General features: G+C 41.5%; 1 protein-coding gene across 11 annotated transcripts in view; it reads left to right on the top strand.

The window, feature by feature from the left end:
* LOC110979328 (natural resistance-associated macrophage protein 2-like) overlaps positions 1-27530 on the top strand; it is a 34530-nt gene that overhangs the window by 2298 nt on the left and 4702 nt on the right. For 2 of the 11 annotated variants that reach the window (XM_087148173.1, XM_087148171.1), the window contains exons 2-18: positions 3700-3723; positions 5153-5296; positions 6114-6292; positions 8135-8182; positions 9285-9302; positions 15202-15324; positions 16872-16967; positions 17833-17963; positions 18554-18624; positions 21410-21477; positions 22182-22337; positions 22842-23000; positions 23728-23823; positions 25734-26003; positions 26485-26558; positions 26690-26846; positions 27455-27511. In XM_087148173.1, the coding sequence (XP_087004299.1) occupies positions 5176-5296; positions 6114-6292; positions 8135-8182; positions 9285-9302; positions 15202-15324; positions 16872-16967; positions 17833-17963; positions 18554-18624; positions 21410-21477; positions 22182-22337; positions 22842-23000; positions 23728-23823; positions 25734-26003; positions 26485-26558; positions 26690-26846; positions 27455-27511 (1824 nt within the window). In that variant the 5' untranslated portion in view covers positions 3700-3723; positions 5153-5175. Of the gene's footprint in view, positions 1-3699; positions 3724-4132; positions 4234-4673; positions 4792-5152; positions 5297-6113; positions 6293-8134; positions 8183-9284; positions 9303-15201; positions 15325-16871; positions 16968-17832; positions 17964-18553; positions 18625-21409; positions 21478-22181; positions 22338-22841; positions 23001-23727; positions 23824-25733; positions 26004-26484; positions 26559-26689; positions 26847-27454; positions 27512-27530 lie in introns of those variants that run through there. The other 9 variants (XM_087148179.1, XM_087148175.1, XM_087148176.1 and 6 more) reach the window with 9 other exon arrangements.

Below are 27530 nucleotides of genomic sequence, written 5' to 3'. Positions count from 1 at the left end.
TTTTATAATGACAAAAACTGAGGGGTCCCCAAGCACGGAGGAAGGACATGATGCCCCAAGTAACATGCCATGTGGGAGGGCGTCCCATACCAGCATACAGGCCCTGCATTGTTACATTATAAAGATAAGGGGGATTGTGAATTCGGGGACACTGTCCACCCCACGATAAGATTGCTCGCTCATTTTCCCAAATTAGGAAAGAGTTCCATTTACAGACACTACTTAAAAGTACGTGCATTAACCCTTTGAGATGACTCTGAAAAGAATGTTTTCTAAGTAGCCTAAACGACTCGGTATTTTCCCTCGGAAATTAAACTTTTCTGGACATGTTTTGATTTCTGATGGCTGCATGTAAGTGTAAGCAGTAATCACTGGCATCCGTATACATGGCATATGGAACTCTTCCCAAAATGGGGAGTCAGGTTGGCGCAGTGGTTCTTTCTTCACCTTCCACTTCTGTGGTCCGGGTTCGAATCCCAGCCCGATCCACACGTAGATTAGGTTTTCAGTCCCTACCTGATTCCGTGGGTTTTACCCAGAATATCCCTCTTGGGTTTTCCTCCCGCCTCTAAAACTGTAACTAGACCTATTTCTCATTGTTTCCTCTCCACAGGTTTCTTCAGGCTAGCGAGCTACAGTGCCTAGGGCACTTTTGAGGAGTCCTTAATGTCATTATCAGAAATGATTAATAATAATAATTATCCTGTCCTTGCTGTTGTTTGACTCGGAAAGAGTTCCATGTACATGTGCCACAGACATGATAGAGCAAGGCTGTACGGACATCTCTTGACCATGCTGACACCCTGTGCCCATTCCTTCTTACCCTTCTGACATAATATGTTAGGCTTGTGGGCTTAGTCTGAAAAATTCAAAGTATTTTCTGAGTAAATGATTTGGGAAGAGTTCCATGTACACATATAGACAACACCAATTTTTCCTTAAAATGTTATAACAGCCATCAGAAAGGGATATCCTTAGTCTCAAACAACGAAATGTAGCAAAGAAAATTCCAAAGCATTTACTTGTACATGTACTGAGAAAACGCTTAATTTTTTCGGACAAGTCTCAGGTTTGTGCACAGAGGCATCAAGTGTTGTTCGTATAACTTTGGAACTCTTTCCAATGATTCAGTATTTTCATTGCTAAATTTGACTTTTGGGGCTATGTTATCACTTTCTGATGGATTATAAGCCATTGCAAGGGCGAATAGAACAAGATGGGAGTATTTGCACTGCGTCACCTTACACTTATTAATCTGGCAAGGAATAACTTTGAAAGAATTTTTACCTCCAGCCTAAATGCAACATTCTTCTTTATACTGTACATGTACCTAAATTGGTGTTTGCAGAAGGAATGTACATGTACTGGTACATGTATGTAAATATGCAGGTAGCACAAATTTCATTCTCTTGGTAAACCCACTCTTTTTTTATGTCTGAAGCAATCCGTAAAAATGTCTCCTTTCTGAGCTCTAATTCCCCAAGAGTTATGACCATCTCATGTAAGGCCTGAACTGTGTTATTCATAATTAATCATGTTAATGTTAGAAATTCTAAACATCCCTTAAAAATCTCTTCAAGTTGTATGAGAAATGCGACAAATTTGAGATACTGATGCAGACGTACCAGTAATTATTCGCTACTGATTACTCCGAAGGGTAAAAGAACCTGTACAGTTGGTACATATGGAGATTGTTTGCGCTCTTTTTACATGCACACAAGCTGTTTTTCAATGCAGAATTCCTTATTTGACTTTGAAAAAAACTGGGCACTTTCACACTTAAAATGTATCTTTGGGGGATGTCCTGAAACTTAGAGAAGTCCCTTTATTCAGGGACAAACTCAGTCCCCTGAGAGAGAGAATGTCTCCACCATCCTACTATTGCCCTGGGAGTCCTTTTAATGCCATAATTGGATTTAGTAGAAGAAAAAACACTCGGCTACCACTAAAAACAATTCAACTAGGATTACAAGCAGGAGTTTACAGTGGAACATACGTAAAGGGTGGGGAAAAGATCGCCTCGGAACAATTTCTCTGTATACTGGTACATATCAATCCTGTACGTGCAGTGAATTGAGTTACATGTACATGTACATCGTTTAAAGTTCATAAAAATGACTTGCATTGTTACTACATGTAACTTACATAATGGAAAATATGGGGGGGGGGAATCGGTTATAAATTGTGGATTGTTTGGATCCAAGCCCATTCGGAAAAAGTTCCCTTTTAATTACACATTCTCTCTCTTTTAGGGGACTGGTTATAGCCAGTTTCACACTTGTTTGGCTTTACCTGTGTAATTTATTCACTTGGGTATTTGTTCCTACCCAGGTATAAACTTACCTGGAGAATTGCTGTCACACTTCCAAACTTCACCCGGGTATTTAGTGTACCCACTTTTGTGCAAACCTGGGTAATTTGTAACCGTGTTCACAATTCAATCAGGGCAACCCTGAGATAATAATAATAATAACAAATAATATGTACACTGTCCAGCCAATGTGCATGTGCATGCAATTCAAGTACGGACACGTACCCGTGACATGTCATGCATGCAGCATGAGGTCACAACTGGTGCCTTGCAAATAGTAATGGTGTTCGTATTACAAAAAGACAAGTTACTAGTCAATTAGACTGGTGTCCTCCATAGGAAATACATGTATAAATACGACGAGATACCAGCCACAGTTGACATCGGCAGCACCAGGCCTGAGGCCGTGGAGCTGAGGACAGCACTGGTTACGCATGCGCCGTCCTATCTTTTCGATGAGAAAACCTGTATTGAAGGAAAGTGTTCATACTACCGAAGGTAACCTGGAGAATTGTCTCAAGGCCACCATTAACCCCGAGATTGGTGGGTTAACCCACCTCGCGAGTAGGGTTAAAATATACCCGGGTTAAGTGGGGTATTACTTTCGAGGCAGTTAACCCGGAGAATTTCTAACCCTGAGAAGGGCAGTGTGAACACTCTGAATTACCCAGGTATTCTCAGGAGTATTTTTTTCAATAACCCCAAGAATACCTGGGTAGAAGCGTAGTGTGAAACCAGTATATGCCTCCAAATGAAGGGACAAGTTTCTCTGAATTGAAGGACAGTCTCTCTGTTTCTGAGTTCTGATGTGCACCAGACCAGACCTTCACAAGACCAGCACAAGACCTCCAGTCTGAATGCAAGTCACAAGCTATTTAAATGAACTGCAACAAAAGCATTCCTTTGTCAGTGTTCACACTGTGTCTTGTGACTGGTCTTGTGACAGTCCCAACTACAACACTGATGTGCACCTCTACTGATATGACATCACTAGTTTTATTTCTTTGTGACTGTGACTGTTTACTGTCGTTTAGTAGCCATCAGAAAGTGATAACATGTCTTAAAAAGTCAAAGCTACGTGTAGCTGGGAAAATACATGTACAGTACCTGCATTGAAGCATTCGCTCAGAAAATAGAAAACACATAGAATTTTTCGTACCAGTCTCATGTAGGCTTTGTGCTCAGGATGTTAAGTTATGTCCGGAAATGGAACTCTTTCCTTTCTGTGGTCCATACAGATTTCTTTGCCTTATTTAAAACTGTGCCAGAAATGGGCTGAAACCCAAAAATGCAGTGTAGGGTGTTTAAAGTACCTGTGCATTCTGAGAAGTACTGTATGTCAGTTACAGAGTTGTTTTGCTTCCGATCCATTTTGCAAAATTTTGCAGCTGCTTCTGGGACCTCATAATGAGGTATGTACATGGATGCTCCATATTAGATTAACTGCATGCTGCACATTTATGCATTGACAGTTGGGAAAACTTCTTGCCATGTTACCATTGTTGCTGTACCAGTGCATTGTTGATACGATGTATGCCGTGACATCCAAACTGCAGTTTTTTTCCTTTGATGCTGCCCGTGTTATTCAAGCACTGTTACCAGTGGTGCGTGATCCAGCGCTCACAAATGGGTGTTGCTTGGGGGAGGGGGGCCGGAATGTCCCTCTTTGAGAAAAAAAAATTAACAATTAACAAAAATGAAACAGGACAAAATGAAAAGACAGGGCGAAAGAAATGCAAGGAAAGCGGATGAAACTCACCCAGTTTGTCTGAAAAATTCATGTACCCTGTACCTGAGAATCGACCCCTTCAACTGTTACAGATGATTTCTGTTTGCTGCTGGCAAGTGCTGTGCCCCCCCTCCTGGGACAAAAAAAAATCTGTGCCATGCCCAGACAAAGGGGAGGGGCATCCCAAATGGAGGTAAAACCCAAATGCACGGGTGGATGTATTCTTATCTGGGTGGAAGTTATTCATTAACCAGTTGAGAGTGAAAGAAGAAATCACTAAAAAGGGCATCCACCCAAAACAAGGGTATCCACAAAAAACATGGGTTGGGACATGGGGAGGGTAGGGGGAGGTTCCAGGTGCACTCACAAGATCCACCACAGGTGACGGGTTGCTGTGATCTTTCACATTGCCTGAAACTCTCATGCTAGACAACTAACAAAAAATCCTTAAGCCGCTTAAATGGCTTCATATTCATACGCGCGCATGTATGGGTAAGTGCATGCTGTGGCTTAGAAAGAAAAGTCAAGAAAAGTAGAGAGCACTGCGTGTTTCATCTTTTGAAAGCCATTGCATCAATTTGGCATGATCCATTCCTTTCTGTTTCATGTACATGTACATTATTGCACTTGGAGCCTACTGCAAGTCCTGCAGGTGGGATGGAGAACACTCATTGCAGTCACTAATGATGCTCGGTGCTGGTGACATTGCAGCTTTTGCTCTGCAGTCATGCAGCTGTTCATCACAAGACTGGTAAATCATGAGACGCTCTGCTGAGCTGCACCTTTTGGTTTGAATCTTTTGTTGGCTAACGTGTACTGAGCATGAACTTATTTTCTTACTGGAGTACTAATGCAGAAACTTGTGCAAAGAAGTACTTACATGTACAAGTAACCATTTGTTGCCAAAATTGGGTCAGCTTTGGCACGACCACTAACATTTTGCTATTCGGAAACATACATGCACATGTGCCGGTACGTGTACATGTACTTACTGGTACATGTACATGTAGGCCTACTAGTAGCATGAGCAGCGAGACAAAGGTTGTTGTACATGTACATGTACATGTAGTGCCTCACTATTGCTTGGTAGTTTCTTTTTGTTTGTTGCTTAGAGAATTGATTATAGCCTTGTAAGATGTCTGCTGATGAAGCCAAAGAAGTACCAGTGGATGTACACAAACAGGAAGACACCATGGGACAGGCTACATCTTCACAAGGTAATGAGGAACTGGGCTCAGCACGGGAATTGACACTGAGTGAGTATTGAGTAACCATTATGGCAGCGCTGTTAAGGTGATATTGGAAACCTCATTAGTGATTACACATTGATGAGAACCTGTCTGTCAATCCTGTATGAAATCTCTGCCTTTCGGTAATTTTTTTTCCCAACGAACTTCAACAACCAAATAAGAAAGAGAAGGCAATCGCCTGAAGTTGAGATTATCGACAGAGATCGAGTAATCATCTCGATCAAATGACTGCGCCCTACAAATGAGCACTTTCCTGCAGTGTTACTCTCCCGCCAGTTCACCTGTACTGTGTAGTTCTGCTTAAAGCAAAGAACAGGGCCCAGCTCTGCTTTACAGTCATTTTGGGGCTGACAGAACCACAACCACCATCTCTATGCTCGGCCCTGAAAGAAAGATGTCTCGTAAGCCAGGATCATGGGTACACCCGTTTACGGTCTCCATTTAAAAAAAAAGGAAAGAAACGTGGTGAGATTACAGATGAATCAGTCATCTAGCTTAACATGTACGTGAACAGCATGTCAAATTCATAAAGATTAATAGTGTTTATGTACGGCAAATCCCAACTTTGCAAACAGTTATTCCACATTGCCCTGTTGTTCATAACAGTGTCTTTGTACATGCACAATGTACCCTTGTTTGTTGCTGTGCGTATTGTAAACAAGTGTCAAAACACTACAAAGTTCAATAGGCATGCAACTCTTATAGCCCATCTGAGCCGTTAAGTAGCGCTTCAGCAACTGTGACCTTCTGTAATACATATGTACATGTAAGTAAGCACCGAGTACAGCTTTTGCACTAACGATCTGTGAAATGATCCTTGCAGTGGGTGGTCAACCCGAGTATGGCCTACTGCAGAACCACTCAGACGACAGCTTGTCCGGCCAGCTGGACAACATGAACAGCATCAATGCAGTGAGCGGCGACCCTAGCAGGAGCTTAGGTCCGGTACCGGAGGAGGACCCCGACTTTGAGCAACGTGTACCCATCCCAGAAGAGGAAAATGTAAGTTTGAAGACTTGCGCGTACATGTATGCCTTTGTGTTAGATGGTAGTTATAAAGATTAGCAGTGAGATCTTGCCGTTTCTTCATCTGCGGTACTGCAGGATTTCTTCTTTGTTTTTTCACTTCAGATGGCAGAAATTTCTCCGTAAGGAATTTTAATTGAAACTTTCAGATGCAATTGATAATTTATAATGTACATGTATTCCAACATCAACCAAAAACCTCCGACCTGGGCCCAATTTGACAGCACAATACGACTGTGTGTATGCACGCTGTCAGAGGCTCCCTGTATTTCATGGAGACTGTGAGCAGTAAGCACTACAAAAGGCACGCTGACCTCAGAGGAAAACTTTGCTCAATTTAGTGATGTAACAATGGAAATGTCTGTACGCACTCAAAGAATTTTTTGTGTGCTTAGCGCCCGTGAAATGTTTGCCTTTAAAATATGCTTACCGTTAAGCAAATTTTTGTGCTGTAGTTACACGTAGCAAAAGAGAAATTTGCTCAACAGTAAGCAGCCCCATTTGAAATTGGGCCCCATTCAGATCTGTTGATTGAGGAATTACCAACGTATAATTAATTTTGTATCAAAAAGTGCCAATAATTATGCATTGAAAATGAGGGATATTAGTGCTGGTAGCCTGGACTGTGTTTAAAATTGCCCTAATTTATATTATTTATTCGCACTTATGGTGACTAGGACCACATAATTGTGTGGATATACATTGTACATGTACATGTCTGAGCAATGCCTCACAATTGTACACTGACATGCTCACATACCGTTGTACATAATTGCATGCATAACAAATGTACAAAGTAAGCAGAAGCACCCCTCATCAGTTGAAAGGAGTCATGTTGGTGGGGCGTGTTCATTTGGTTGGTAGTGATGCGACTGCATACATGTAGCGTGCATTTTATCGCCTTTTGTGTACCAGTGAATTGCAGTTCATACCAAAGGAGCCTCTGTTGCTGGGAAAATTGTGCCCTCTCTTGGTCCCACCCGGGTCTCATTACCAACATAACCAGTATGGAGTGTAAATGCACATGCCTTGTACTGTACATTCCACTGTAAAATGGTACATTTGTACATTTTGTTCAGTATCTACACATCATGACATGTACATGTACACCATACATGTGCTTGTTGACTAGTATGTTCTTTTGTAAGAGTAAAAGTTGACTATTTCTTGAAAGTGGCATACATGTACTGTTTGTTTGACATCAAAAGTGCCAGTAAAGAGTAACCCAGCACATCGTGTACGCTAACGTCTGTCTCGAAATTTTTACCCTTAAAACCTGTTTGGCACTTAATTGCTAGGCTACATCCTTGCCCTTTGCAAAATTTTCCAATTTTGGATCCCACGTAGAAACAAAATTGGATAAAGCGTCGATCCTCCAACATCCTGCAATACTTCTTGCATACATGTACATGCATGCCTACCGTACATGCATGTTCCCCAAAGGTGTGCCCACCTCAATGTTTCAAAATCCTCTGGCAAATCCTGCCATTATGTTGAGGTAGTGCGAATGATACCCAGGTTCAGCATGGAATATGGATGATTTCATGAATAATCTAGGCTTGTATTTGTGGCTGAGCATAAACAACATAAGGTCTAACCCTAGACCTTGACACAATGCATCTTTTGCTATCTTGTATCAGCCACAATCCTCCAAAATCCTCCAAGACCATCCAAAATTGCCCCGAGGATTTTGGAGGATTGAAGATGGTAAGGGTTAATAATCCTGCAGACCTTGACAAAGCACACATTACACCTGTCCCACTGGATTGTTGGCATTGACTAACCCCTCTGTGTTTAATCAATGTCTTTCCGTTGCAGGCTCAGCCCATGAAATTGTTCCAGCTCATGTTTGACAAGCCAGAGAAAGTAAGGCACAGATACATGGAGCATGGGAAAAAAAACTTGGTTATTGTCAAAGCTTGGTCATTGCCAATTAAAATGGCAGTTGTAAAGCATCACATGTACATATAACTTTGACGTGCTAACAGCTTTGCTTGATGCATTGCCATGATCAATGTCATGTCTGCCCTCTGCTTCAATCAGCCGAAATAATAATAAGATGTGAAGCTTATCTGTGACCAGATCTTACAAAATGAGTCGTCAAGTTGTTTTATACATGTACATTAGAAAATCTAACATACTTCGTAGATGTACATGCACCGGTATTTATTTGTGTCTATGACAGATCTTATCAACAGATAGGCACATTTGATCCCCAGTGGAACAATAGAGTACCGAAGTGTGACGTCACGTTGGACCAGGGTTGTCAGGCTTGCGTAGTGTTTCTTTCCTCGCCTTCCACCTCTGCGGTCCGGGTTCGAATCTGGCTCAGTCCACATGTGGATTGGGTTTAGGTCCCTACCAGAGTCCATGGGTTTCCCCCGAAACATTCATCCGGGGTTTTCCTCCCGCCTTTAAAACTGAACATTTCTTTATTGTCTTCTTCACTCGTTATCATCCTGTAATTGGCGCTAAATGCGCTGTCAGCTGAACAGGTGTTAATAAATAAACTAGGGAGTGCAGTGTAAATGAATGGAGTAGGTTCACTAGCTGGTTCGCTCGCTATTGCCTTTTACACACATACATGTAATTGTGAACGTGATGTACATGTAGTCATCTCTGGTACTCTCTAGACCTCTGTGCCGATGATGCCACACTATGGTTGCTTTCCTGTGGTCTCAGTGGACCGTGGACACCTCCCCCCCCACTCCATAGGAAAGTGCACAAACAAAGATTGACCTCATCCGTAAATCGGCCTATTGTTAAAAGCCTTGGCACACAGCTAGAGTTATGACTCATTTTGTACGGTTGGGTCACATTTCTTTTCTTTGCAATCAAACTTTTGTGCTGCTTTGAAAATTCACTTGCAAGTAATTGTTGGATGATTGTACAGTATATTTCTGTCATAAAGGTTGCTTTTTTTAAATACCGTATTCTCTTAATCTTCATCTTTTTCTTAAATTTTCAGTTAACAGACAAAGACAAGGTATAGAATTTCACAATTTACATGTACATATTTAGTAATCCTGGTCATTGGGCTCACAACGCGAACAAATATAGTATGTACATCTACATGTACACAATATTACAACACTCCTACATTAGAGTTCATCACTGTTTGTACATGTTCATGTGAACTTTTCTTCCAACCATTGCAGTCATGTAAATGTACCCGATTCCTCAATGTACCATTGTCACGAGTGCACTGCACGGTAAATGAATGGCTTTCTGGGGTCATTCTATTAAATTTGGTGACATTTTTCCGTCCCAGTTATACCGGTACCTGATATGTGTACTCGTACGTGTACTTTGACAAGGGATACTGTTTAGCACTGAAATCAGTTTCATTTGTTTGGCAGGTACCAGTAATTTGCAGTACTTATTCAGTCTTGGAAATCAAAGAATGACTTCTAAAAAATGCTAAAAAAGCATATTCCAGGTGTAACAGGGACGGGAAAAAATTGGACTCTAAATTTATAGAATAACCCTTTTGGCACCGGATTTTGTGACTGACATTAGCATTTGCAGTGTCATCGCATTTTCATGACAATCACAGATGCCAACATCCTGTAAACTTCTCTAAACTTCATTTACTTTGAATAATTACAAGAATGTGTACATGTAATAATAATAATAACAATTGTGGGAATTTGTGAAGTGCACATGTCCAACGGGACTAGTGTTCTAGACACTACCTACATTATTATTACCCCTGCTCATCGGGCCCATGAAACATTCCAAATACCATCTCAGCTCCCTGGGGAGTGTACAGATCGACGCTGCCATTTTCAGCGCAAAACAGCTAAGTCAACCACAATGACCATCTCTGCCCTCACAGGGTACCCAATTACTCCTGGGTAGAGAGAGGCAATGAGTGACAAAGTGCCTTGCCCAAGGGCTCGTGCACCATGACCCCAGGCTGGATTTGAACCCACAAGCTGCGGCTTTACCCACTGATTACAAATTCAATACTCTTACGAGGCCACTCAGCACTCCACATGTAATAGGAGAATTTCTCCTGGGTTGCAAATGCCTTGTTGCTGTGCAGCATGTCGTTGAATTATTAATACGTTTCTGTAAATACCAGTAAATTGATACCTGCACATCAGTTTTATTGCACTCGATGATTTCCGATATTGTGTGTCACTTCAAATTCATAAGCTCGTGCAGACCAGACTCAAACCATATACATGTACTAGTGCAAACATCTTGATCACCGTTCTACACAGCTCATTGGGATCAGCTTGAGAAGAACAAAGCCAAAACTCAAGTTTGCATCTTATCTGCGCAAATGGAAAAAAAAATCAAAGTTAACACTGAATAGGAGTGGGAAATTTTGTGAAAAGAATTCCTGTTTACGTCCCCATACGTATTTCACAAGGACTGGAAATGAAAAGATGTGAAGATCTTTTCCCTCTTGTGTGAAAAGGCGCGGAAATCTTATCCCACGGTGGTAAAAGTTTTTCACATTCTACATGCGTTGTGAAATGAAAAGGAATTTCCCAGGAATTGTGAAGAGAGTTGTCCATTCTCAGATAAACTTTTGATTGCAATGCTATAAAGTACAGAGCCCCTAAAGGGACATCCCAATAATTCTATTATCTGGTGCGCACTACTTATCGTCACATAATAGTGCTGCATACTCGTGGTGCCCATGTTACATAATGTACATGTACGTGTACTACCACTGATATCCCGACTGCATGCAGTACGACAGGTCGAGCATTGTATGGTACATCAGGTGGCCTGAACACGAGGCTTCTATCCTCGGAGATTTGGAAAAGCTTTAGTGTAAGTTGTGCACACGAGATAATAAGTCATGCGCAAGGTATAAAAAAATTGGGATGTCCCTTTAGGGGCTCCGTAGTAAAGCACAGTTAATTCATAATTCTAAGAAATGAATAATCCGCAATGATGAAGAAATATGTTGGCTGCAGTTTGTTGGAAAAACTAGTGACTTGAACTGACACCGTGAGTGATCCTCCAGTGGCCTGAGACTTACATTACTTACCCATCTTGACTTCTCTTCAAATGTGCATTGGGGAAACTGTGCCATCTTTGGAAACAGTAGAATTATTTTGGAGCAGAGGCAAGAGGAAAACTCCATTCAGTCGCTTAGCTGAGCCTCCATCATGCATGTATTTCTACACAAGGGGATAATGCAGCTTAACAGCTTCTAAAAGCTACATGTACATGTATAAAGCAGTCAATTTAAAAAGATAAAAGCAAGCTACTTGTCCATATTTAAAGAACCTTTAAATCAATTAATTCCGTCATCTACCAAAATAACACACCCTGCGAGCTGCAGTAACCAGCTTGACCCCTGCCCCCTTTTACTATACTGATAACTGCTAATGTTACAAACAATAAGCCGGCCTTACTTTCTCTCATGATTCAACATGAGAACGTTTTATCAAGTGTTGCTGATAATCTCCATTCAATGAATCCTGATTTCTACGGCCTACACTAATCTTAGTGTAAACATTCTTATACGCTAATTTTTTTCTCTTTATATTCTTACATCGTATTAATCAGAATTGCAATTGAGGGAAAATTATCTATTGCTTCTGGTGGTTGCCAGATACAAAAAATCACAAAAACCTGTCTTTTTTCATTGTTTGGGAAAAGCGGAAACATACGCCTGACCTATGCAATCCACCGCTCTCAGGCTAGCAAAGCAGTGATTAAGTAAATAAAAGGCTTGCTCTTCTGCTTACATGTACATGTATATACGACAGTGACAAGCGTGAAGTGACATATTTCCATACTAGCACTGTATACCACACGCTGTTCACAATACCACCTATCCACTTAACCTTGCAACCATTACCATGACAATGATAAATGTTATTGTATTCTTATTCGCCTCGGATCTGAACCGAATACAAGATATTACTTCGTGTACTGTCACTACCTAACTTCATTTCACTTCACTTCACTTTTCAGTTTATTTTCCATATGAAACATTCCATATTAACAATAGAGTGCTACCGGTACAGTGGATGGAGGCCTCTAAAAAGCATAGCTTGTCGAATAGAGACCCCAGTTATTCTCGTATATTTAACTTCTTTCTACAGTGTTTCTCAAAAGCTCTTTTTCGTACACTGTGCTCATGTGAGAGGCAGCATGTTGAATATACATGTATAGTATTCAGTGTATTGACAGCAAGTATCCATGAACAGTGCCCATGGTTTTTGTTTTCTTTCATTTAAATGCATGAGAATCCTTAATCTAATCTGTTTGAAACTTTCTGTTCAAAGTAAAATTTTGCTTCTTTCTATGGCCAGTAAACCGTGCTTTACTGTCTGTACCCCTTAAAAACACTTTGGCATAGCATGTGTAGTAAGTACATGTACATGTAAATATGAAAGGCCTGTCCATATTTCGAGTCACAGGCACTGACAGCCTGATGTGTGGTGTGTCGTGCGTTCAGTTTTACAAAGAGACATTACAACCATACTGAATTGTGTTCTGCTAGAAAGTAAAAAAAAAATGACTGGTAACTGTCCATTCAAATGTTTGTGAAAATTTGTAGAAAGATTTACATATTTTGGAATTGTTTGCGTTGTGTTGTTTTTGGTCAAGTATATGAACATCTTATTCATCTAACACGGCAAATGATCCATGCGCTTTGCATCTCAAGTCACACTGAACATCGGCATCAGCCCACAGCAGGAAGAACTGTATATCCACTGTGTAATATGTACGGTAACTCTTGTCTGACTGTTATCCCTTTGGTTCTTGTACTTGGGATTGCAACAGAGGGTTAACCCTAACCCTCTTCAATCCTTCACCTGTTGGAGGATTGAGGAGTGTTAGGGTTAACGCTTCGTACCTTCTGATCCTGCACCTAGGCTTTCTCAGCCCTCTGTTGACGTACCAGCACACTGGAGAATAAATGTGAAATCTTGAGATCGACGTGGTGACACGGTTACTCCTGCTTTGGGGAATGTTGGGTAGGCTATGCAGGTTCAGCCAAACAAGGGACTCTCTCTTGATTTGGAGTCTCATTTTAAACGAATATTTCACAGCAACTCTGGAGCCCTCGTCCATCAAAGTTGTTCATTGCTGTTGAAGCTGTCCTGCTGTTCCAAGGTGCAGCCAAACTTTGAATACATTGGTCACGTTTTAAAGCCTAATTATGTCATCATGATTAAAGCACAGATACTTTCACGAAGCCTCATCTTGTTTATCTTGCTATGTCTCTGTTAAGGACAGTAATGACACTGAGCCAAAAGCTCTCTGTAGTCAGACCAGAAAGTCGAGTTCAGTGGCCTTTAATGGATGCTCATAATACAGGTTAAATTACAGCAGTTGGTAATTCCAATGTAGCTTAATTTCTGGACAAAGTCGGTTGGAGGAAATACACATACACCTGTACATCAGTTGTGTGTACTCAAAAGCTTGAATCGTGTCAGTCTATCCTTTTCTTGCAGTGTTTAAGCTACTTTACCGTTCTGTTCTTCTTGCTGTTGTGTACATGAACATGTAATTCCCCTTTTTCATTTACTGTACTGGCAAATGCAGTGCTACCTCTACATGTGTATGGAACTTACAAATGAGTTGAAATTTTGTTCAGCTTAACTTGGCAATGCATAACTTGTTGAGACATCAGAAACTCACATTTGTCTTTGCTTTTGTGGGGAGCAGAGCTAGCCTCATCTACCAAAACAAATTAGAAATCATAGGTTCACTTTGGGCGAGGTTTGATCTGCAATCGTTACTCAACAGCTGGTTCATTTTGCCTGGTTCCAGGGAAAAATTAACCAGTGGTTGACATGGTCATTGGTAAGACAAGGCCCCAGAAGAGCTTGTGGCTCTATCGGTGGTCTGCTTGTACATGTAGCTCTCTCTGTGTGTCTACATGCATCCTTTCAAAGTGCATTTGTGACCTGCCTAAGACTGAATATTCTTACATGAGGAAAATTGTTCTCATAATTGGAAATCAAACCCTTTTCTTGGGGAATACTCTCTTGTACATGCAGTAGCCTGAGGTTACTGTTTTTTCAAGTCATACTTTTCCACTAACAATCAACTTTTATTGAAGAAGTTTTGTTTTCTTCACTGCTCATTTAATATGATGTGCTGGTATTGGCACTTCCAAAAGCATGAGACATGAAAGTCCCTCTCATTAACGAAAAAGCATTTCTTTGGGTCTACATTTCTTACACATTAAAGGCCGGTTCATGCTTCAGGCAAATGCGAAAACAAAGCAAATTTGACGTCTTCAAAAAGACGCAGCGAATTTTACCCGAGTTGAAATGTGTTGAATTTTTACCAATTCACAACGCGAATATTTGATCGGATGTCACAATTTTGTGTTCATGTTTGCTTTTGCACCAAGTATGAACCTGCCTTAATGTCACACACTTAATGCCACACACTTAATGTCACACATTCTCTTATTAAACATGTATACGTGCCATACATGTACATTGCATAAATACATGTGTGAATGCATTGAACATTTTGTGCTCTTTTTATTCAATTTACAGTATTTATAACCTGTTAAAAGCTGAATTAATTATGCCTTTTTAGTTTAATGCAAATATTTGTTTTTGAGAATGACAGCCTGCTTTTATTTCTCATTTCACGTTTATGCTATATCGATTGTGTTTACTTAATTTGCACAAATTGCTGTCGGAACTAATACTGACAGTGCGAGACAATTTAATCTTTTAAAGTCTGTATACATCAGAGTGAAAAATTCATTCTGGTGTTAAAAATGATTCGTGTGAGTTTGATACTTGAAAGCCTTTTGGACTGAACACGATCTGAAATGAAATATTGCTATATTTCATATTATTTTGCATCACCCTAATTTACATCAGTTACTTGTGTATGATTTCTATTGAATTGTTTCTTCTTTTTCCCCCTTCTTGTAGTATTCGTTCAGCTTCCGGAAGCTGTGGGCGTTCACCGGACCAGGGTTTCTCATGAGCATTGCTTACCTGGACCCTGGCAACATTGAATCTGATCTACAGTCGGGCTTCCACGCCAACTTTCAGGTATTGTAAACATTTTCACAAGTAAGATATGTGAGTAAACATTCAGAAATGAATACGGCCAAGTTGAATTACAAAACAGCTTGCGGGGGCAATTTTCACCAGGTATGGCGGACAGTCATTCTTAAAAGGAAGCAAGGACCTTTTTTTGGTTGTTTTCAAGGATTACCCAACCAAACGATTTACATATTCCCCCCATCATGCTTATTGCAACAGACAGCTGTAACACTATTAGCTAAACAGATGCTGAGAAAATAGTAATACTTCATTCGACATTTGCTTCATTTTATTTTATTATTTTGAATCCCAATTTTGTGGTTTTTTTGTTCCAAATCATGTGTTCTGTTGCATGTATGCACATGCACATTACGTTTTCAAAGAATTTGAACAGTTACAATCATTCTGTTTTGTATACATGTATGGAGAAATTTTGGGATAGCTTTGCTGCTGTCTAAATTTATGTACACTTTTTGGCTTTGAGCAAATTTTTAAAATGTATGAAATGGCAAAAGGATAACGGATGCGTGAAAGAACAGTAATCGTTTTTTGGTCTTGAGAGTAGTTTTCACTTTGCTGTTTACATATGGACAGGTATGTGTAATATGTACATGTACTTGGATATATAGATATTGTTTATTTGCATATATATATCAGAATGAACGCTGCAATAAGCTTATCTCAATGTAAAGAGAAAGTGACTGCAGGTAAACGGATGCTGATACATTTTGTGTATGTACATACAATCAGTGTTATAGTCGGGACCATCACAACGCCAGTCACAAGTAACAGAGTGAACAATGACAAAGGAACGCTTTTGTTGCAGTTCATTTGAATGGCCCGTGACCTGAATTCAGACTGAAGATCTTGTGTTGGTCTTGTGAAGATCTCAAGTGGTCTCCACTACAACACTGGTATATATGCACATACATGTACATTGTACCTGTCAGTTTATCTGTGAGCATGATGCATGCATTACATGTACCGTATGAATGGGAAAATACGGGTGACCATCTGTTTGAAGATGTACAGTGCTGCCATTGAGATAACCCTGAGACTTCATGCATCGTGATAAAAGTAAACTTGACTGTTAAATGCACTACACATGGTGCATTTATGTGGCAGTTGAACCTTTAAATGTACTGTTAGATTTAAGCATATGGTACATGCACGTTCCAGTAGCTCAGTCCCAGTTTAAAGCATCATTACCTTTCATGGGTGGCGCCAGGAGAGGGAGTAAGGGGAACACTTGTCTACCCCCCCCAAAAGATTAAAAGAAAGATAAAAGGGATGAAAGGAGATGAAAAGAGCCAATTTGCTTGGGAAAAAAACCTGAAATTGACCCCTCCCTCAACTGCTAGTGGTTTATCCGTACGTTGCTAATGAGTGCCATGTTTCTTCTCACCCCCCTCCCAGTCAAAGATGTGGAGGGTTACATTTACGCCCACGATAAAGCCAAATTTGCACTGCACATGTATGTACCGGTACATGTACACCGTACATGAGTACCTTGTATTGTACATGTATTTGTCTGGATTGATTGCTTACTACAGTTGCTATGGATACTGATGCTAGCCACTCTGATGGGATTGCTCCTGCAGCGTCTTTCCGCCCGTCTTGGCGTAGTAACAGGGATGCACTTGGCTGAGGTAATGCCGCTGCACGCCTGGTGCATTGTCTCCAGTGTTTCTCGTTTAATAACTGCAGAGATATGTCATTTAGTTGAGACAATGAGAGAAGATGGCTCCCAGATGATGCGTACCACATGACCCCATATTAAGCTGTATGTCCTACCTCCATGGTCCTGACAATGTATTCATTTAGAATGACATGGAGAAGACTGGCATGTATGTGCTCATGTACATGCCCTCAGCTTTCACCATGGGATGGGGCAAATTTGTAACATTTCCAGCTTCTCTCATGAAATAGCATTCTTCCTTAGATGAAGCAGGGGCACTTTATTACAGATGACAGAATTGAACAAAGACCGACCATCAAGTGAAAAATGTTTTGTTCCTGTTGCACATATGTCCTCCACGGTAAAGTGAAACACGAACGTCTGATTTTACAACAAAATAGTTCGCAAAATTACCCTGACTACTGAACTGAACCTCTGTTTTCACAACAAAATACGTGTAGTTCAGAAAATTACCCTGACTACAGAATTAGACCAGTGGATTTGCTACATTTGGGTAACTGTGAGCAGACGGCGGGGACACTTTGTATAAAAGTAGATTTGACTTGTGATTTGACTGGTCTACGACAGTACATGTAGGACTCCCATGACATCAGTTTGTAAATGTAGGTGTGCTACCAGGAGTCAGCAAGTTGGCATGCACTGGGAGTTGTAGTTGAGCTTGTAAGGGTTTTGTGATTCGGTCTGTGACTCCCATGACATCAGATGTAGGTGGTTACCAGGAAATACGTGTACCAGCGGCAGGTAGTGGTCATCAGTTAACTCTGCTTGGGATTTGTGATTTGGCTGGTCTATGACTCTCCTGATATCAATTGTAGGTGTGTTACCGGGAATACCCCAAGGTGCCCCGCATAGTGCTGTGGCTGATGGTGGAGATTGCCATCATTGGATCAGACATGCAGGAGGTCATAGGCACGGCTATCGCCTTCCATCTGCTCTCCAATGGAAAGTGAGTAATTCTCAGAAGACTGAACAAAAAAAAATCCAGACTCCCAAACAAATATACATATATGTACCAGACTTTGTTATGTGTTTGGAAAGATCTATCTGCTATCAGGTGCGTGTGCCTTCAGTATGGAAAGATTCTTTAAGTGCAAGTGTATTGATCCAAATAGTTTTGAAAAGTACGGCACAGCCCATACACATCATGAAAATTTAACCCTAACACTCCTCAGTCCTCCAACAGGTGAAGGATTGATTAGTGTTAGGGTTAATGTCCAAAATGTAGCTGTGGAGGATGTGATGTTATCTGAGAGAGACCTATTTGAAAACAAAGAAAATAGTCTAGAGTTAATCCAAAACCTCAACTTTTTTTCTTTTTTTACCTTTCAAGGAATTCTAATGAGTCAGAGGCTAGCATGAGTTTTGTTTCATCGTCTTCCAAAAAATGAGACAAAAGCACACCTGTGATGGACCACCATCACAGGAAATTGGAACAGTAAACAGCAGTAGGTAGTTTCTTTCAGTAACAGAAGTGTTGTGCAGATGTGAATCTGTTTGATCAATATTTGATTGTCTTTTCTCTGCTCTTGCCGACAGGATTCCGCTTTACGGGGGCGTTCTGATCACAATCACTGACACTTTTGTCTTTCTCTTCCTGGATAAGTATGGTAGGTTGCCATCTGCCGTCTCAGTTCATTCACTGCCGTCCACTCTTGAGAAATCCAAATCGTATCTGTCTTCTGTTTATCAACACTTTCCGTCTAAAAGGTGGAACGCTTTCATTATGCAGTGCAGTTCATGTAATGTTTGCGCTCTGGCTAGTGCACTTTAAAAGCTTTTTTTGATTTTTGCTTATAAAGAATACCCATGTTGGCTAAATTACCACCCCTTAGTGTATGCCACACCCATTTTGTTGCATCAGTTTATGCGTACACTGCACATGTGTATATGTACATTCACATGTTGTTGCGTAGCTTTAAATATACATGTACGTGTACACTTGTTATGTGTTGAAAATGTAATGATAAATACGGAATTCCAGCACTGGAAATAGATTACTCTGTGTCGAAAAAATCAGACGATCCTGAGAGAGTTTTATTGGAAAAGAATTTCTTTTAAAAAAGTGCTTGATATCCAGTTTCAGACTTGCTTGCTGTACTTCAGTACTTGGAGTAAAGAACCCTGTACTATGAGCCTTTTCGAACGAGTGGATTAGGGTTAGTCTTCGGCTTCGCTGGTTCCAGTCATTCTGAGGCAGTATTCGAAACTGCATTTAGAGGATCTGACTGGTACCAGCAAAGCCAAAGACGGAGCCAAACCCACTCGTTTCGAAAAGGCCCTATGCTGTGCATTTCTGTGGCATGGACTGCACTCGTATGTTCTTCCTACCACCAAAAAATGCGACGGCGCAGTGAAGTCTCTGTTCAGGGAAAGTGAAAAATTGTTCATTCCCGTGTACGTGAACATGTAATGAAGATATGATTTTTACAATTTGAAATAGCGTGCTATGTCAATGATAAACATGTACTAGTAACTGTGATGGTTAAAACTACACTGTATATTTTCCATACGGGATACTGTGTCTGCTTCAAACGCTAGCACTTTCTGGTATTTTGCCTACTCTTTTTTTCCCCTCATTTTGTTTTCTTGAAAATTCTCTGCCGTACTGTGTACATGAGTATGGTACGTGTACCTGCACCCTGTTTCCATTATATCACCATTCAAAACATGTGCAAAGATGCATAGATTTCTTCGTTTCCCTGCAGCGCCGTGCTGTGAAGTGATCCACAGGCATTGTCATGAACTGAAAAATATGCAGGTCGACGTATATCAGAAGTCTTAACACAGTAAATTATTTCATAAATTTATAATTTGATTTCTATTCCACCACGGCTGGTTGCATTTTATTATTTGGAGCCTGTCTGTCACCAAGAACTTGGCTTCAAGTGCCATATGTGGCGGCATAATTCTGTTGTCATTTATACCCAAGGCTGTTGGTTATTATATAATGAGCCAGTTTGGTATTTGAAAAAGCCAAGGTATTTTGGGAACAAAGTGGGCATGTGAGTCAATGTATGGCTGCGCTAATGGGACAGACTGTCGCGGGCACATAGCTGTTCTGAATAGCCTCGTGCGGGGCATGTGCTGTTGGAATACTGAACAAGCTCATTCTAGAAAGCACGTCTCAAGTTACGAGCATATTGTAGAGTTTTAATTAAATTCACTTGCTAAGATCAGGTGTACTGTCCCTTGAGTGAACTTTTGACCATTTTTCCCATGACTGAAATCAACATACAGTCTTATTTCTGGTCACAAGCTTTAACATTTTGTTGTGTTTGTTAACACAGATAAGTTAAGTTTTGGTGTGGGGGTTTTTAAGAAGACTACGGATTTTGTGTCTTTCCTTTTCTGGGCCTTATAAATCTATTACACGTACGTGTGTTATTAAGCAGTCCAGTACCATATCCGATGGGCAGTCTTGTTCATTTGCGTTCCTTTGATGTGGAGACACTACATACATGGTCAACAATTTGCCCATTCAGTTGAAAATCAAGTCCAACACATTTAGAATTACATGTACATGTAGCTTTGGTCCTAGTGACTTAGGTGTAATTGTGAGGTTCCACCAGTGACTGCAGGTCTTACACAGACTGTCTGCATTGTACATGTATATCAAAGACATGCTGTGCTGTGCTTAAAATGAACATCATGTACATGTATATGTACCATTCCTATTTCCTTTAAAATGGCACTTTGCAGTGTTGTAGGACTCAAATCCAGGTGTCTGACACAAGTCACTTTTTTCGTCACTCGGACTTGACTCGAGTCACATTGGAAAATGACTCAGACTCGACCATGATGATTCGGACTCAAGCTTGGTGACACGAGTCACACATTTTCTTTAAAATTTTACAAATTTCTTAAATGACCATAGCATTCCTTCTTAATGAAACTCAATGCCGAGGTGGCATTTTTTTCCACTTGACTGGTGAGAACGGCGAGATCTGCAACATTGAAATGCATGCATTCACGTTAATTAGCCCAGGAGCCGGAGTCTGCGGTGCAGGCTTTTTGTAAAGAATAAAGAAAACACCTGCTTGTATTCAAAGTTTGGTGGATTCTTCTTCTTTCTGGTGAAAAACTTTGCTTTTCCTTTATTTTGAACTATAATGCTTTGAAAAATGATTAATTTAAGCAATCTGAGAAAAGCACACGTTCCTGTATGTCAAGCAAAAACCACAGAATTCTATGTGCCTGCCAAGCAGATTGGTGAATAACTTAAAACAAGTGGCTTGGATTCGGACTCGAGGCTTGTAACTCGTGACTTGACATTGGTGACTTGACTACAAGACTTACACTTTGTAAGAATAACTCTATCTACTTGCAGTGAACCCTAAGTCATTTTTTTGTTATTTCCTAGATGTTGATGTATATATGTTTCATTATTTTCAGGATTACGTAAGCTTGAAGCGTTTTTTGGCCTCCTTATCACAATAATGGCAATAACATTCGGATATGAGGTATGTGCACATCAATAGATCTAAGTACTAGTCCAAAATTTTTCTTGTATGAATTCAAGTCAATCCCAAAAGTGCTACCCGTACATTGAAAATCTTTATTAGTGTTTCCAAATTATAAGTTGTGTTTCATAGGTTATATTTCCACTGAGTGTTGGGTGTGTTGGGCTGTGTTGGGTTGGGTTGGGCTGGCCGGGTTGGGTTGTGCTGGGTTGGTTTGGGCGTAGCTGGCCTGGGTTGGGTTGTGCTGGGTTGGGTTGTGCTAGGTTGGGTTGGGCATGGCTGGGCTGGGTTGGGTAGGTTGGGTTTTGCAAGGTTGGGTTGGGCGTGGCTGGGCTGGGTTGGGTTGGGTAGGTTGGGTTGTGCTAGGTTGGGTTGGGCGTGGCTGGGCTGGGTTGGGTTGGGTGGGTTGGGTTGTGGTAGGTTGGGTTGGGCATGGCTGGGCTGGGTTGGGTTGGGTAGGTTGGGTTTTGCTAGGTTGGGTTGGGCATGGCTGGGCTGGGTTGGGTTGGGTAGGTTGGGTTTTGCTAGGTTGGGTTGGGCGTGGCTGGGCTGGGTTGGGTTGTGCTGGGTTGGGCGTGGCTGGTTGGGTTGGGTTGGGTGTAGCTGAGCTGGGCTGGGTTGTGTTGAGCTGGATTCCATTCCATTTACTGATTGGCAAATGAAAAGCTACCAGTTCATATATCTGTCCTCCTGATCTTTCTCAGTACATCACCGTAGCCCCAGACCAGACGAAAGTACTGGCAGGCTTGTTCATCCCCAGGTGCCAGGGCTGTGACAAACAAGCGGGCCTGCAAGCGGTAGGCATCATTGGTGCCATCATCATGCCCCACAATATCTACCTACATTCAGCTCTCGTCAAGGTAAGACCAAAAAGAGCTTGCACGGTTGGAAATGCTCAGTGTCGGGACTGCTTGCGTGAATGGGCAAGGGCAGACTTATGGCCGATATTTTGGGCGGTCATTTTCTTTTCACTGATTGACATGCCGACTCTGTGGTTTATTTAATGTATAGGCAAGTTTAAGTGCAGTCTATGGGGGTTTTTGGTCAACCATTAGTTGATATTGCCTGGTACCCAGGATTTATGTTATGCACAGATTACAGGGAAAATTTGCCAATGGTCATCATTCAAGCTTATCTCTTATTGTAGGCTGAAGAGGGCATTTTTGTACATGTATTTGCACACAAAATCTGTATGACCAGTTCCATTTTTGAAATGATCCACAAAGTTGGTTCCAATCCACAAGATTCAGCAATCACCCACTCAGGAGAAATCAAGCCTGGAGTGTGAATGTGTTACAAGAAAACTCAGGGACACCAGATATTCAAACTTAAGGCTCAGTGGGCCTGGTGTTCTTTTCTTGCAGTCGCGTGACGTACGCCGAGAGAAGAAAGAGGCCATCAAGGAAGCCAACATGTATTTTTTTATTGAAGCATGTATTGCGCTACTAGTAGCGTTCATTATCAACCTGTTCGTGGTGTCCGTCTTCGCTGAAGGGCTGTACAAGCACACCAATGCCGAAATCGTAAGCATGCGCCCATTTCCTTTAGCCCTTTCCCAAATTTCCAGAAATTTTCCACTGCAGGAACCCAGTGGCCCATATTTTGTACCTTAACTTTCAAGGGGTATCAAGTCTCATTAAGAGTGGAAAAAAATTGTTTTGGGCCACACCTGCCTCAACCCTACCAAGTCCGCCAAGATCAGCTGGTGGACTTTGTAGGATGTTGGAGGGTTTAGCATGAGTTGCCAGGGGGGATGCCTGGTTCATGAAGTGAACTGCTTACTCACAAGGAGGCCATAATGAATTGAAAGCGAGGTTTGAGCCTATTTAACAGATTGTTTTGATTACAATAGATTCAGTGAATAAAATTGAAACTGCATGGCTTCCCATGAATTAGATCTGTTCCATGTTTACCGTCATCATTCCAGGGTTACTGCATCTGATGGTAGCAAGAAAATTATATGCCATCCTTTAAATCAAAGAATCCTCCGTTGCGGGATGCACGTGTCCTCGCAAGTAAAACATTTCTTGCTTACCTGTGAAATGCACTAACAGATAATGCAGAATTGTCTGCCACAGGAAGTAGAAATTCTTTGCTTATGACAAGCACAGATTTTTAATGCCTTAGGCATTTGGGTCCCTTAGGTATTTGGGTCTCTTAGGCATTTTAGTCCCTTAGGCGAGGGATAATTCTGCTTAACACAAAAAACTGACAGGCACGTTACAGTGATTGCCATTTGTTTGCTTTCAGTACAACATGTGCGAAGCGCAAGACATCGCATTCAACTACACAAAATATTTCCCCGACAACACAAACCTGGTAGAGAAAATGGACATTTTCAAAGGGGTAAGGATATATGATTGGTATCATATGTGGTTATTTTCATGCATGAAAGACTGATAAGCCTTTTGCAAATTTTATTTGAATAAAATCTGGTACACTGAGTTATCTTATTGCACATGAACATAATAATTTGAATTCTAGAGACACTGGAGACACTGTTGCTATGCTTTGTGATTCGGGGCAAGCTTTTGCATAGCGACTTTCATCTCTGGAATGGACTGGTTCCTTTGTACCCTTCTTATCTATTGAAAACAGTGTATTGGTGCAAGGCATCCCTTACGTTACTAAGGAAAAGCTTGCCCCGAATCACGCGGTATAGCAACAGTATCTTTAGTGTGGAGAATTCAAATCGTTATGTTCACGTGAATTGAAAGAACTCTGTTTGCCACATTTTTTTCAAATTTAACTTGCAAAAGTCTTATTACACCATCTAAGTTATTAAAGTGGCTGATAGTTGGTATCAAACATCAACAGACATGGTGTCCTTCCACAGCAAGGTGTTTACCAAAATAAAGTCCATTGTCAGTGTCATGCTCAGCACATGAGTAGTCTGAGGATTTTTACCAACGTCGGCTTTATGTTTGGTAAATGACTCTTAGGAGACACGTTGCTGTGGGAAGATGCTATGTTTCCTGATGTTTGATACCCACTGTAGGTCATGTGATTTAGCAGGCACATTCGGTCTACTGGAGTGCTGAGTTTGAGCTCTTAACCACTTGCTGTCGGGGAACCCTGTTTCAAGCACCATGGGTTTATACGCAGAGCCGGGCTGCCCGAAACCGGACAAAAAAGCTGGTCCATGTAAGAAAAGACCGTACTCTGAGCAAAAGACCTGCTGCTGGGAATTAGCATCATTTTTTGGCTTGCATTTTTCGAAGGTTACCCGTCCCTTTTTTTAACAGTATACCACTGTTTTGGGCATAGCGTGCTCGCGGATTAGCACCGCGGACAAAAGTGCTCCAGGGCCCCATTGATTAGCGACACAGCACCGCTGCATGCTAATCCAGCCGCATTTTAAAAGACGCCACTCGCATTCACTGGGGACAAAGGAAATTACGCAACACCTCACAATTCTGGGCTCTCTTTACAGGGCAGCAGGCCTGGCTGGAATACTCAGGAGTTAACGAAGGTTGCCTGTCAGCTTAGAGTAGCCACCAAACAGTCATTCGTGTGGGTGGAAACATCCATTAACCCTAACCTTCCCCAACCACACAGAATTAAACAGTAGTAAAGTATTTAATTCTGTGGGGATAGGTCTGGTAGGCCCATAACAGCTGGCTTTTGCATTGGGTTTGGCATACCTCAGAAAAACAAAGTCCAACAGCCTCTGTGCACAAAGTCCCATATTGGTGTTTAACTTTGTGTGAATGGGGAAGTTTAGGGCCAGCAACCCTTGGGGGGTTAGGGTTAAATGAAATGACGAATTTTTGAAGAATTTTGAAAACTGAAAATCTTGAAAATCGCCTGTATGTGTGCACTGCATTTTTTAAAGCACCTGGCAGCAAGTGGTTAACTTGTCACAGTGAGTTCACATATTGACAAGTGGAGTTGTTGTGAATTCTCAATACGTTGGTCACACACCAATCAAACAAATCCTCTTGCCCCTACTTTAAAACAAAGTGGCAATGGTTTCCCTTCAGTTTTCTGAGCAAGGTTGATCTCTTGTTAACTTTGAGTTAAGTTGAGAACTGACTTGCAGCATGAAATGTTTCCGAGTGTAATTTTACCAGTCAGTGTCGGGTAGATTGTTCCATCCAACGTGGAATGGAACATTCCAACCTCATGAAGGTATTCTTACCCTGACTCTCATTAACATGCACTATTCATTCACTTAATTTCTAATGTTAAAGAGCTTAGAGGGTCAGGTTCGCAAAGGGTTAAGCATTTGAAAAGCAATGCTTTCTTGCACACAGGGCTTGTACCTTGGCTGTGAGTTTGGTGCTGTGGCATTGTACATATGGGCCATTGGGATCCTGGCATCAGGCCAGAGCTCAACAATGACCGGCACCTACGCCGGCCAGTTCGTCATGGAGGGATTTCTGAACCTGAAGTGGCCGCGCTGGAAGCGTATCATGCTGACACGGTCCATCGCCATCCTGCCCACCATCACGATCGCGATCTTCAAGGGCGTGGATGACCTGACCGGGATGAACGATCTCCTGAACGTCGTCATGAGTCTGCAGGTAAGACGTGTCGCAAGTAGCAGGGTCTTTGTGCAACAGGTTACAGTTCATGAATAAATATTAGTTCAATGTTCTTCTCTTGCTTACGTATTTTCCAAAGATTCTAAATTAAGACACTGATTACAATCAGTGATTTAGTCAAGCCCATCACAAGCTCTTTGACAACTCCAATGGCTCTAATCACAAGTCCTTTCACTAGACCAGTTATAAGTAACAGGTTGAACAGTGATAAAGGAATGGTTATGTCAGTGCTCATCTGAGTAGCTTGTGCCTTGACTGGCGACCGGATGGCCTGTGATATTTACTAACTGCAGCTCAGCTCTGAACCAGCCAGCTAAACCCCGGCTAGCTCAGGGGTCATGTTGTTAAGACATCTGCACTAGTGCACAGTGATCATGTGCCCATATCTGTCTTTAGTTTCGGAAGATTCTCAGATTCCCCAAAGTGAGACTGTCTCCTCTTTGCTTTTTTTGACCCTCAGCTACCTTTTGCCTTGATTCCAATTCTAACGTTCACCAGTGCAGACACGTTAATGAGCGACTTTAAGAACGGAATGTGAGTATGATGCACATTACGGCCGATCAGTTCTTCAAAATTTTACCATTAACTATAAACATACCAAGCATTCAAAGTCCTTTAGTTGGCCTTCCTGGTCATTGATTGTATTTTTTCTTTTCACCTTACAGAATCTCTAAGATTTTCTGTGTTTTGTTAGCTGTCGCCATCATCGGTATCAACATGTTCTTTGTTGTGACGTACGTGCCCTCTTTACCGCAGCACTGGGCGATGTACGTCTTAGTTGCCGTTATTCTTTGCGCATACCTTGTCTTTATATGCTACTTGGTAAGTGGAGTAAGGCAGACATAGTGGTACGGGGACAGTTGTTTTGTGGAGAAATCGGTTTAATGAAATGGGGGAAATGTCTCTGAAATGTTGACTTCATTCCCACCAGTTTGTGGCATTCTTTAGAGCTTATACCTTTTGGATTGAAATGAAAAGCACACCTTTACTGGTTGTGCATGAATGAAAGGATAGGCAAGGTGATTGGAGTTGCTTGTTGGCTGAGTGAAAAGGATAGGGTAAGCCCTTCCCGCTGGCATGCCATTTGACTAGAAACTTAAGAAAAGCAAGTCTCCCAGGGATGCTTACTAGCTGAATAAAAGATTGGCTAGTCGCTCAGGGTGACTTGTTACCTGGATAAAATGATTGGTGAGTTGCTCAGGGCAGCTGAATGAAAAGATAGGCAAACTCTTCACAGTGACTCGCTCGTTAAATGAACAGATTAGCAAGTTGCTCAGAGTGGCTTGCTTATTGAGACAGACAAGCTGTTTTGAGTGGCTTGCTGAACCAATACCAAAATGCATTCCGGGCAAACTTCATATTTACGTGCAGAGCTGTGGCCTTACTGCTCTGGTAAATCCATTCTGACACACCGTATGCATTCTTTGCAGGTCTGGTATTGTCTGATCACGTTAGGAGTGACGTTTCTGAAAAACATACCCATCCCAGTGAGTATTCCATGCTACT

The sequence above is a fragment of the Acanthaster planci genome, linkage group LG17 (genome assembly GCF_054643075.1).
Source record: "Acanthaster planci isolate LZ-2023a linkage group LG17, COTS_SCS, whole genome shotgun sequence".
In the NCBI taxonomy this organism is placed as follows: domain Eukaryota; kingdom Metazoa; phylum Echinodermata; class Asteroidea; order Valvatida; family Acanthasteridae; genus Acanthaster; species Acanthaster planci.
Note: the sequence above shows the minus strand (reverse complement) of the source record. Positions and strands in the feature narration are given on the sequence as shown.